Consider the following 13193-nt stretch of genomic DNA (forward strand, 5'->3'; position numbering starts at 1 on the left):
GTGGGATCCGAATCACTTGTGCCTCCACCGGGTATCGAACCCGGGACCCCTTGAGTACTGTTACATTAGGCAATAGGTGATATGCAAGATCTTGGAATTCAACAACACATGGTATCTGTCTGCTGCACGTTCTCGTGTTTTCGCTGACATAATGTCACCCTGCCTATCACCTATCGCCTAATCGTCGTTGCCTTGTAATCAAGGGGTCCTGGGTTCGATAGTTCGGATCCCACTTTAAACTTCATGTTCCGTCCCGATTACCCTTACTGTGCATAAAGTGGACTTAAAAGCACCAAATCAATCAATCGATCAAAACCTATCGTCTAATATAACAATCTTTTGAGCTTAAAATAACAATATTCCAAACTTTTTGTGAGGAGCGTATCTTCAAATCATCCTAGTAGCAGTCACTAAATTGTTATGCTTGGAGAGGCTTATCTTTTTTAAAAACAAAATAACATCGATTTTTCGCAAACTGTTTCCTCCTCCCCAAACGTATCACTAGACTAAAGTTTCGTCATGAAAAGATAAGTCACAAGAGAAGAACTGAAAGATAGTGTTAGTCACTCAGGTTTGTAATTTTTGGAGTGGAGTAGCACAAAATCTGCTGATCGATATAGCCCCGGAAAAATTATCGTAAAAATCCCAAAAGCCGATATTTCTTTCATTGGTTGGCTACACTGCGCTATACAACTTTGGCGCCCCGAACGTGTATGACTAACAACTAATATAACTACCCTATTGTTACATATATAGTTATTCACTTACTCATATTAATGTGGCTGGTACAACTTACGTTCAAAAGCTTATCTGTTTAACTATGCGAAAATGCACATGCAGAGTACATACCTTATTTCAAAAACATTTTTTCCAGGCAGATCACTTAACTAACAGCAGCAATGTCGTGCGCATCTGTTCTCCTTCTCCACTGATGACATGCAGTTTGCCAACCCGAGCATTAACAATGCGCTAGGATCGAATATTCTTTCGTCGATCGGAATAGCCCCTTGGTCGAAATAGCCCCGGGCTACCCTAAGTTGTGCGTTGAAAGATTACATGAGGCAGACACGAAGATGTAAACACAAAAACACTATAAATCAAATTTATCAATGACATGCAATAATGGTCAAAGCAATAATCGAACATAGTAAACGAGGAATGCACGTTAACGTCCAGGCCCTGATTTAGGGGGGGGGGTGGAGGGCTACAACCATCCACCTCCATTGCAAATGGGATAAATTGCTTTGAAGAAGAAAAAAGTTATTTGAAACGTGATATACAGGGTTATTCATAAGCACGTGAAACATTTAAAACAATAAAACAATTAAACTAAGCAACGGATTGTTAGAACTATAACTTCAATAGAGAGAGAAACAATACTATAAGTTTTTTATGCAAGCAATGCGCGGTGCGGTGTTGCCGTGTCTTGCTGCTCGGAGGTCATAGTAGTAATATGTGGTTCAGTAAACGGGATCAGGCATTTTGTGTTCTTGAATTTGCAAGAAGTTTGTCCGTTGTAGCCGCTTCGAGCAGAATTCCAGAAGACACCACCTGTCTAAAACAGTATCAAGAAGTTGTATGCGAAATTCAAGAAGGAAGGTTGTCTTTGAACAATTCCTTGCACAGGCTCTTATCAATAATGATATGCTAACTCGTGCCTGGAATGAGATGGATTATCGCATAGACATTTACCGCATCACTAAAGGTGGGCACATGTGACTTTGTGTTACTGGAAACAAAAACTTGCTGAGTGTATCTTTATTATGAATATAAAATGTTTGTTTTGGTTCAGTAGTTCATGTCTTATGAATTTTTCAAATGCTTCACGGACTTATGAATAACCCTGTACACACTGTGTAGCCATTGAGTTATGACGACCTTACCCTCTGTCGCTTTTTCTGTGGAGTATTTAAAGATTGTGTTTATATGCCTCCTATACCAAGAGGTTCACCAGAACCTGAAAGTTATAGATGCAATTGCTACCATCGAAGTTGATATGTTGGAATGTGTATGGCAGGATGTAAGTTACAAGATTGACACTTGTCGAGTCAGTAAGAGAGGACATGTCGAACATTTGTAACGTAGGTTAAAAAGTTCCATATTTACTCCTTTCACTGACATACTCTCATCCACGTGCGTGAGTTGGCCCCTAAGTTACCGACTTCCGAAATCTTTGAGTAACTTATGGAAAGCCCTGTATAAGCTAACCAAATATGTCTTCTTCGGATTGATCCATTGATGTAAAGGTGACGTAATAAATTTGATTTTTGAGGCAATGTAACATGAATAAATCTCGTAAGGACCACTGCACCCCATGTAATCCTACAGGGCAGCACTGGTGGTCAAGGTGGAATACGTGGGTCGTTCAATATTTAAGTTTCCTTATGCTGTAAAAAATTTTATTTTTAAGATACATTAGAAAACTATACATACATGTGTAGGAAGATCCTTACTCACTTCTCCACATAATCCCCATAGAGATTCAGACATTTGTCCCACCGTTGCACCAATTTGTCCATACCCTTTGCAAGAAAATCAGGGCTCTGGCTATTGAGCACTATTCTCACATTACGCTTCACTTCTTCATTTGTTTCGAAACGGTAACCTTGCAATTCAGACTTTAACACCGGAAAAAGATGGAAATCACTCGGCGCTAAATCGGGACTGTAGGGAGGGTGGGGCAGCCGTTCCCACCCCAATTCTTTAATTTTGTGTTGTGTTTGCACTGCTGAGTGGGGGCGAGCGTTATCGTCAAGAAGAATGACACCAGCTGACAGGAGACTTGGTCTCTTATGTCAAATTACATTTTTCATTTTATCCAATATTTGACAATAACGGTCAGCATTAATTGTTTTTCCTCGTTCCAAAAAGTCCATAAGCAGAACGCCCTTAGCATCTATGCTTCTGAACTTCTTATGACACGAGCCCGCGTTTTCCGAACAAGCATTTACTTGTCGCCCTTGAGCGTATGCACCTTCACGTCTGATAACGAATCGATTATTGTTCCTTGTAGACGAAGGATGGCGCTTGTCAACCATGTGCTTCTTTTTAATGGCATTGCTTTATACAATATTTTATAGCACAAGGAAACTTATATATTGAACGTCCCTAGTACATAGGGGAGAGTGGAGCAAGTGAGACCCCTTAAGAAAAGAAACGCCATAGTGTGCACATTATTTATTTGAGAAGAAACAAACTTTTACCAGGCTACACGTAGAACAGTTATGAACATTTTTATCTAGTTCAAATACAAAAAAAATTGAAATAAATCAAGTCTGCAAGTCACCGGGTGGGGCAAATGAAACCAGCCAGATACAGAAATTGAACAATAAAACTTGGCAAATAACTTTCACCATACAAACGTTCTAAATCACTCAAATCATGTGTCCAGATTAATGGAATGTGCTGGGGAGTCCTTCAGACAGCAAAATTAACTGGCAAAAGGTATGAATGGACATTTCCCAGAACGAAAAATTTAGCACGCATACTGCTCAATACACATGGGGGCATTGTTGTTAAAATTAAACTGTAACTGTAGTAACGCAACAAAAAATAACCTACCAGTGAATCATTCAAACTTGGAACAAGTGCGACTGTCTAAGATACTAGGTGGAAGCTCTTACCCCACCCCAAATGTTTTATTTACTTGACGCCTGTATGCCAGTCTAATAATGCTACATTCACCGGATGCCAGAATGAGGTTCATAAAGAGATATTTATGCAATAAATATATTACAAGTGTTAAAATGTATTGACAAAAGTCGAATGTAGACTTCTGTATACACCATAATCCTTATAAAGAAAACACCGAATCTAAATATATACCTATAAAATCGTCAATTTTCAAGTGAGCCTACAACTTCTTCGCACACAGCCTTTCCAGCTTCCATGACACCAACCAGCTTCTCGCGGAGTCATTTTCTATCATGGTCTACTATTTAGCTAGGATGGATGCACTTGCCCGACCTGTCTCACTTACCCCACCCTTCCATATAGGTGGATCTATGAAACATTTTTCTGAATTCGTGACTTTTCCAATTCGTGGGGGGAGGTCCTCACGAAATTTTATGAACATATTTTATTCTGGGATGCATTTTTTCAAATTAAGGCTTTTCCAAGTAAGTTAATGTATATTTTATAAACTTATTACTTAAAACTGATCACAAAATGAAGTGGCGCCATATAATCGTGGAACTTGAAAATCCCGGACTAGCCCCCAAGAGTACATTGCTTGATAATATGTGTTGAATTTAGTTAACATGTCTCAAGATGATGGGTGTGCCACGTGAGTCAATAAACACTTCGTTTATTTTGAATGCTGATTATGATTGAGTCATCAAGTATAGCTTCGTTAACGACCGGCTGGCTTTGGAGTACACGGAGCTCGTCCACCAGCTGCAACATTCACATTCAACACACAGTGTTGCCACACATCTACTCTACGCCACCTTGTCCCTCCGCGTATCCGCAGTCATGTGACAGACTACACGTGGAGTAGACGAGCAGAATGACAGCTGCGCCCATTGGCTGAAGGTTGAGTGCGATTGGCCGAAAACAACTCGCCCGCTGTTTAACCCCACCCACGTTCGTGGCGGCGGCTTCCTTAAGTTCTTGGACGTTAACGAAAACGTTAATGTAAACGCATGGAATTTAACTGATGGTTCCCGATGTAACAGGGTAAACTTAGGAAGAGAACCAAGTTACTAAAATCGATATGTGCGTGAGCAAACGGCACCTTTTGGCTCATTCGTGATGCTATCCGTTGTTGTAACTTGTCACATTAGAAAATAGGCCACGCGTTTCATACAACAATGATAAGGTTTAGCTCAATAAGCCCGCAACGAGAAAATCGATTGATATCTTTCTAAACCAACAACATTATTCATAATTACTAACCTGTTCCGGACGCCATATTTTATCACTGTCACGAGAACGTTACACGACTTCAACTTAAGTGGTGGAAATTACTTGCTATCTGACGCAGGACTGTCATTTCGTGTACTGATCAAAACATTCTGTGCCTGTGTTCTTCGTATTGACATTTCCTTGACATTATTGTCATGAGAGCAACAGTTAAAAGAACGCCAGAACGGAAACTCGTAGGTGGAACATATAGAAGCCCAGGATCAACTTCAAACAGGATATTTCTGGAGGGTTGAATTCAAAATGAATCCAAAGAACTCAGATCTCTTCCCCTCATTAGCAGTAACAGCATACCTGTCGAGAATATTGGGTGTGATGCCGTGCACCATCGTGAAAGGAAACATGTCCAGAACATTAGCGAGGTCCAAGGCATGGCTAATTTACTCCGTTGTGCTACTGTTATCCATGGTCGGAGTGTGTTCGTGGCACTTTTACAGATTGAAAGAAGACATAAAGAACAGAAAACTGGAACCCGTAGTGAAATTTGCTAGATACACGGAGGAATTTGTGTCAATTATAGCTGTTCTTTGCATTGCGTGGATATGTTTGATCAAATCTCCTCAAGTTTTTGCCCTTTTTAACGGTCTTCAGCAGTTGAATGGCAAAATGGAGAAGAATCTCACAGTTGCAATGTGGAAATCTACAGTAATTGCAATTTTATTTGCAATTTTTCAAAGTGTAAGAAACTTCCTTGGCATAGGGGCTCAGATAATGGTCAGCCAGACTAATCTCTTAGTATATTACTCCTTATCGTACTTATCCATGACTGTGATAAGCCAATATATCTGCCTTTGTTGGATTATCACTGATATATTTGAACATTTGAACAAGCAGTTGTCAGTATATGTAAACAGTGAAAAATCCCTCGGCAAACAATCAGGATATCAACAACATTTCAAGTTCAACAATAAGATAATCCCCCTGCGCTCAACCAATAAACAGGAGGCAGATGAATTGTTTGTTAGTTTCCAAAATATTATAAATGCCTACGAAAAGTTATGTGACGCAACTAGAATGCTAAATTCTGTGTTCGGTATGTGCTTGCTGATTTACATAACCAACGGTTTTCTTCAGATTGTTTTTACCATCTTCTGTGTCTCTAGAGATAACGATTTTCCTGACACTGCAGTGATCACTGCAGTGTTGTTCATGTCTACTTTGTTTCCTGCATCATCCATTATCTTAATTACCACATCAAGTGTTTTTATTCAGAAGAAGGTGAGTAGTATATACATACATAGCGTACATAATACGTACATTCAGGCGGCTACATGGCCTGGGGCATGTAATATATGCGGAGCCTATGACTAGGGTGACCAGTTTATCTGAAACGAAAAGTAGGACATCCATGGATGAGTTGGGGGGGGGGGATTGCATCTATAACTAAAAGAGAACAGGGTCAAGTGCACCTTCCCTCCCCCCTTTACCATTCTGCTAACACGTCTCCTGAAATATTACAAATTTTCTTTAATCAGTTTTCTTCTTGATTTGATTTCTGTTACTTAACGTCGCCTTTCTGTCACTTTTGGCTAATTGCAACAATGAATATGAGTGATGGCATGATTAAATTCATGATTTGACCGTCATTTTTTTTTGTAATCAAGGGATCCCGGATTCGATAACCGATGGAGGCACACATTGGTTCGGATCCCACTTTAATCTGTAGGTCCAGTCCCGATTAGCCTTTCTGTGCATAAAGTGAACTTAAAACAACAAATCAATTAATCATGAATTGACACTCACAAGGAACATCCATGCCGAGGTTGGGGTTCGATTCCAGGACCCCTGTGCCCTAGCGTTCAACCACTCCGCCACGTAGGTCTTCAATACATCAAATATGTAATTCCACAGAATTGGACTATTTTCAATCTCCAAAGCGCACCTGCAAATACTTTTAGTCATCACTGGATACCTTGCATATTTGCATATCATGAACATACTGCATGCAATATCTGCTTGTAAGCAATAAATACGAGCTTTACAATAAGACGAAGGTCCGCGAACAAATCAAGCGTGAAAATTTTTAGATCCACAAATATTGTTTTGTAAACTAACAATGCTATTAATTTAAAACACACTAACAGTTTCACTGAGGTAAACAATTCGTCTGGATGTCTTGCAGGACATTTCGCAGGACGCTGCTGAAAAATAGGACATATTTAGTTTCTTGGAGTAGAATCGCGGACTGCAGGGCATCACCCTAAAAAAAAAAGAACTGTCCTGCGAACATCAGGACGTCTGGACACCCTACCTATGACCAAAGTTTTTCAGAGGACTCAAAAAAATCCTCAGTCTGAAGAATAGGTGCCCTATATACGTATTTACAATTTCAACATTACTACAATTAAGAAAGAATCAATTGATATATTTCGTATTATTAGCTAAGAGAAATAAGCCGACAGTGTTCATGGTTAAAAACTAAGAACTATGGGAAGCTGATAAAATGTTTTAAACTATTATTCCCTTCATTATATTTAATTGCAAATCTGGTCGTGTGTAATAGTAAACTGTTATATTCATTGACGCTACAGAATTTTAATGTTTCATGTAAAATGATGTTTCATGATTTAATTCTATAATTAAACGAACATACTAATTTTGATTAAAATGTTTGAACACGATTTTACATTGTACTTTATTTGTCATATGATTTCAGTAATTTTGGATACTTTAAGCATATGAGTAATGGTATTATTATCTGGGGTCATTTTGAGGAAAGTTTGCATTTATCACTTTAATATTTTCCCGAGCTCTTTACACAATTTTGATTTTCTCAAAATTTCAGGACGGTGTAGTAAAGCTCCCCGTACGTACGCCTGTGCCAGAAATCATCAAATTGTACTGTAGTACTATTGTATAATGCAATTTTATCATTGCAAGTCCATGAAAATGAAAATAAAAATAAATATAGGTTCATAGGTGCCTTAATACATATAGGCTGTGTAAAAATACAGTTACCTTTTACTTGAAAGTAATTTTATGTCAACATGCAATGACCACCAAATAAACGAAAATATTAGGGGAATGTACATTTTGTTGTTATCAGATTAGTTTCACGTATTTTATTTTGGCTTCACTAGAAACAACTAGAAACAAACTGCAGGAAGTTCAAGATAAGATTTTTTAGTCAAAATGACAAGTATTATGATATGTTAAATTGTAATTATTAATTATTTTGAAATGCTTAATTACATTATTTTTATCCAGGCCTATCAGACTGGAATTTTGGTGCACAAACTGCAAAACAGAAGACTGAACCCTGCGTTGAAAGATAAGGTAAATAATAATAAAAATACAAATGTCACAAAATGTTGTTCAACCGAATGTTTATACAGCGGGACAATTCTATATTTACAGACGGAACAGTTTACAACTTTGACCTTTCAAACGAATCATGTGAAAATTTTAATTTACCTCTATAAAATTAGTACCAACATGTATTTTACACTGTTATACTTTGGAGAATTAGGTATTTCGTTTGAATGTTTGGCTCAAGTCCACTTTATGCACAGATAGGCTAATTGGTACTAGATCGGATGTTTAAAGTGGGATCATAACCTTTACGTGCTTACACAGGATATCGAACTTACAAAGCGATGACTTATCACTACGCCATCGGGAAGGTCTTGATAGCCAGCTACTGTTTCCTCTTTGCCTTTATTTAACACAAAAAGATTTTACTGACAATCAATGTGCAAATATATATTTTAGATAAATCTAATAAATTCCCTCTTATCAAGAACTTGCCACGTGTATTACTGTCTTCAGTTGAAGCAATTCACGAATATTGCGAAAATATTTAGATTGTACGAGAAACACTTTTTTTTTGCACATGTAAGAGAGGAAGGATGCATGTGGAACTTTTCTGATACATCAATTTTGTTAGATTCATTTCACATGTGAACAAACCAGTGATCGAATTGGGCCGGTATGAGCCGGTATGGCATACCGGTACAGTGGAACCACGAGCAAAACAACTTGCACAGACCCGCGGATCCTGTGCACCGTACGTCCGCGAGTAGGGAAGGGGGAGAGTGTACAATGCTTCCTTATGGCTCGAGGTGGAGGGAAGAAGGGAAAGCTGCGCGGGGACTTCTCGTCTCAAGGTTTTTTTCCTTGTGGTCCATCTATAGTAGATAAATTAAGATTCCAAAAAGCATACCTGCAGTAAATTTTTAATATTCGCACTTATTAATTGAAGCTGGTCGCACAAGTAGCTACGCAATGCTCAATGTTCTCGCCCATTTCTCTCCCCCCCCTCTCTCTCTCTCTCTTAGTTGTGGTAAAAGAGAGAGAAAGAGAATCGATATATTATTTAAGAAATCACCCGAAAAAAGAACAGTTCTGTGCATACCGGCAATTATTTACTTCCAATTCGGACACTGGGACAAACATGTTAATAAGTAATGTTGTGAACGAGCTTACATGCAAATGAAAGTAATTCTTCAAGTAGGCTTACTATACGTCCGGGATTAGCCCGGACAGTCCTGGTTTTTTAGTGCTGTCCGGGATTGCAAAATGTCCGGCGTTTTGAGAATCTGAACATGAAAATAGCTATCGGTATTGAATATTCACGACCAATTTTTAAGCTGTTTCGAAAGACTGATATTTCATGTACCAACATTTCTAAAATGGTTGAGTTTGCTATGTCTTAGCCTGGAACATCTGCTCCAGTTGAGAGAGTATTTTCAATTATGGGGAATATTTGGTTAGCAGAAACAGGTAGACTTGTAGTATCCACTGTTAAACATCTGCTGAATGTTAAAATTAATTCAGAACTTTTATGTTGTGAATTGTATGATGTTATTAAAACAAACTAGCCATTTCTGAAAAAAGGTCATGTCTAGTGAAAAGTACAACTGAGTCAATTAACAAATAATGCTACCTAGAATGGAGAGGTTTCCTAAACATCAGAAAATGTATTATTCAATTAAACATTTGAAAATTAATTGATTCACTTTAGAAAATAATGTTAATATTTTTCTTGTACAATTTATAGTTTAACGTTCCAATAAAATGTTAAGGCTTTCAAGTAATTTCAATTTATTTTTGTAAAAAAAAAACAAATTCAGCAGTAATGATTTGATCGCGAATATGTCCTGGATTGGACCCCAAAAAATATGGTAAGCCTATCTTCAAGGATACTTCGCTCAAAAATGTTGTGTTATGAATATTCAATGATTGTCGATGAAAGATTCTATAATATTTTTTTCTTTGCATAATGTTTTGGAAAGTGGAAATTCAGATTGTCCTTAACAGCACAATATTACTGACCTTATATTAAAATGTGATTTTTCCTGGTAAATAAGTATTGATAGCTTGTAACATTATTAAGCCTTGTTTCCATGTTTAATGAAACACTGAAAATGTTGACCAAGGCAGAATTTATTGTCAAATGACACACTGAAAACGTAACGTTTCAATCCTCTAACAGGGTCTTCTTCAGACAGGATTCACACTCAATTTTGCATTTAGAAGTTATTAGTGTGAATCTTTGTCAGTAGAAGACCCTATTAAAGGGTGGAAACGTTTCGTTTATAGAATGTTACTTTATAATAAATTCTGCCTTGGTCAACATTTTCAGTGTTCCATTATGTATCATGCACTTGAAGTACAATTGGCTCTGTGATAAGTGTTCATAACAAGTAAATGTCAGCAATTTAATAATGATACATTTTTTTTACAGATTACGAATTTTTGTGCTCAGTTATTGTACACTAAAATTACGTTTACAGCATGTGGATTATTTCCCTTGGATTTCACACTGGTACATACGGTATGTGCTTTCCAAACATATTAAATAAATAGAAAATTTCAAAAGTTTAGTGAGGTTCAAAATTACTGGTCATGCAGAACATTATGAGTCAGTCTGGAATTCAAATTCATTAATCGCTTTAAAAATACTTTCGAATTTTTCATTATCAATTCAGTGCAACTATATAGTTATCTCATCTCAATCTATATATATATAAAAATGGATGTATGTGTGGGTGTGTGTATGTTCCGGCATAACTCTCGAACGCCTGGAGCAATTTCAACCAAACTTGGTACACGTATCACTTGCAATCTGGAAATGATATTTATTGGGTAAGACACTCCTAGCACCCGTAGGGATGACATGTAAAAATAATCGAGAACGACCGATATTAAATTCCACACAAACAGACATCCGTGACTCTATGCAATCCCGCACAACGATAGTGTTTCTCGGGTTGTCTAACATTCAGGCTGTGTTGCAAATGGAATCCATAGTTTTCGTGACACTCCCAATGCGGTTCAACTTCAAGTTCATCACCTATCGGCACGGGAGGTGAGAGGGGGTGAAAAAATAACGACCTAGATTAGTGTCGAATCTATAGTTTTCGAAGTCTCTAAGCTAATTGGTGACATTCGCGATGAAATAAAATTAGTTACACTTTACACTATAGTTAGAATTCAGTATTTTTCTGGCTAATAGAAGATTGGGATAAATAAATACCCGGGCAACGCCGGGTAATCAGCTAGTTATATATATATATATATATATATATATATATATATATATATATATATATATATATATATATACCGGGAAAGTCACCTAAAATTAACACCGAAAATATTTCTTGAACAACAATTCAATTACGTTACAATTACCTGAGAACTATTTGACGTACTACAATGTAACAAACGGCATTCTTAATGGATTTTTCCGTACTTTCAAATGAGCTGTAAATAAAATGGGGTTTCCATAAAAAACTAAGTTTCCGTTGAAAATCGTACTTCCTTACGTAGTTGAACGTATTGTGTTCATTAATTTCATCAGCCCTTCTCATACCTACTGTATATATCTGCGAAAGCAGTTTTTCAGTATTTATTGTTGTACACGAAATATTTCCGGCGGTAATTTTAGGTGTGTGTGTGTGTGTGTGTGTGTATATATATATATATATATATATATATATATAATATACAATATTTAAAATAAAATATATAATGAACATTTCTCCTTTGGCAGAACTCTGTAATGACGTTAGTATAGAATATGGCTAATTATATATTAGCTGTTATAAATACTTTCTATGTTACTATGTGTTACTTTATGTATACTTCAAGTATTCTAAGTTATTTTATGACAGCTATCGTTTTACTTTCAGATTGCTGGTGCAGTAACGACATATCTGGTTATATTGCTTCAGTTAGGGTAGACCAGGGCATTATGGATCAACGTAAGGTTCACGTGACCTGCAAAGAAAACTGTTGCAGGCACGAACTTGAAAAATATAGCCGATCATGCTGCCATCTGTCCGCTTACTCGCTGCCTGTCTTTGTTCGCTGTGGCAGTTGGCGCGCGTCTGTGACAAGTGATTGTTGTAAGCAAGTTGGTGGAGACGGTGCTGGAAAAGTACCCATTGTAACTTTTGTTAGACGTTTGGTAAGGTTGCATTGTAGAATGTAGGGGTTTAAGTGCTCTACAATTTAACATGTGATAAGGTGGGGTGTGTTTTTGTGATGTGCCAGTATTTGATATGACTAACCCTATTTGTTATGATTTAAATGGACATATGTCGAGAATATGCAAATCAGGGCATTACGGATCGGCCAAAACGGGGCAAAACGGATCTCCCACTTTCAGTACGTTTTACGTACTTTTACTTAACAGTATCTCTTCTAACACGACGATTTCAATTTCCAGATGGTTCGCGATTATCAAAAGAAGTCCACCAGAAATTCGTGGTCTGTAGTAGGAATGTGTGAATCTGTGCGTTTGGTGACATCCGGAGAAAAGACTATTCGGAAAGCTGCGGAACTTTGTGGTGTGCCATATATTCTTTGCCATACAATACTTCATTGCAACGAAGAACATCTGGTGGATCAGATGACGTTGGTCGTCCTGGTGTAAAGCAAGTGTTTAGGGATGAGTTTGAGCAGGCTCTTTCTTCGAGATTGTGTGATTTAGCTCGAAGAGGATTCGGGCTAACACCTAAAGCTGTGCGAAGATACGTTTTCAAGTTTGCAGAGAAAGAGAACATACAGCATCCCTTTAATAAAGAAAAAGGACTAGCAGGTGAAGACGGGTTCCATGGATTTAAGCAACGCCACCCAGAACTCAGCATACGCAAACCACAAGGTCTCTCGCAGGCAAGAGGTATGGCTATGACAGGTGCTAATGTTCAACAATTCTACGAGACGTTACAGCAGATAATGACAGACTGTAACCTACAAAATCGTCCTGAATGCATCTACAACCAAGATGAAACAGGATTTCCTTTGAACAATCGCCCCCCGCT

At 37.7% G+C, this 13193-nt stretch overlaps 1 protein-coding gene across 2 annotated transcripts; it reads left to right on the forward strand.

The window, feature by feature from the left end:
- Positions 1–3562: 3562 nt before the first annotated feature.
- LOC145981891 (putative gustatory receptor 28b) lies at positions 3563–12330 on the forward strand. Of its 2 annotated transcripts, none has more exons than XR_014441003.1 (4): positions 3563–3700; positions 8131–8199; positions 10610–10699; positions 12060–12330. XR_014441003.1 is itself a non-coding variant. In XM_083115374.1 (4 exons), exons 1-4 carry the CDS (start codon positions 5938–5940, stop codon positions 12108–12110), a joined length of 414 nt encoding a protein of 137 aa, XP_082971500.1. In that variant the 5' UTR covers positions 5779–5937; the 3' UTR covers positions 12111–12330. The 2 variants fall into 2 exon arrangements, 1 of the variants encoding a protein (XP_082971500.1); XM_083115374.1 differs by lacking the exon at positions 3563–3700 and adding an exon at positions 5779–6141.
- The last annotated feature ends 863 nt before the right edge of the window (positions 12331–13193 follow it).

The sequence above is a fragment of the Lepisma saccharinum genome, chromosome 30 (assembly GCF_977018435.1).
Source record: "Lepisma saccharinum chromosome 30, izLepSacc3.1, whole genome shotgun sequence".
In the NCBI taxonomy this organism is placed as follows: Eukaryota; Metazoa; Arthropoda; class Insecta; order Zygentoma; family Lepismatidae; genus Lepisma; species Lepisma saccharinum.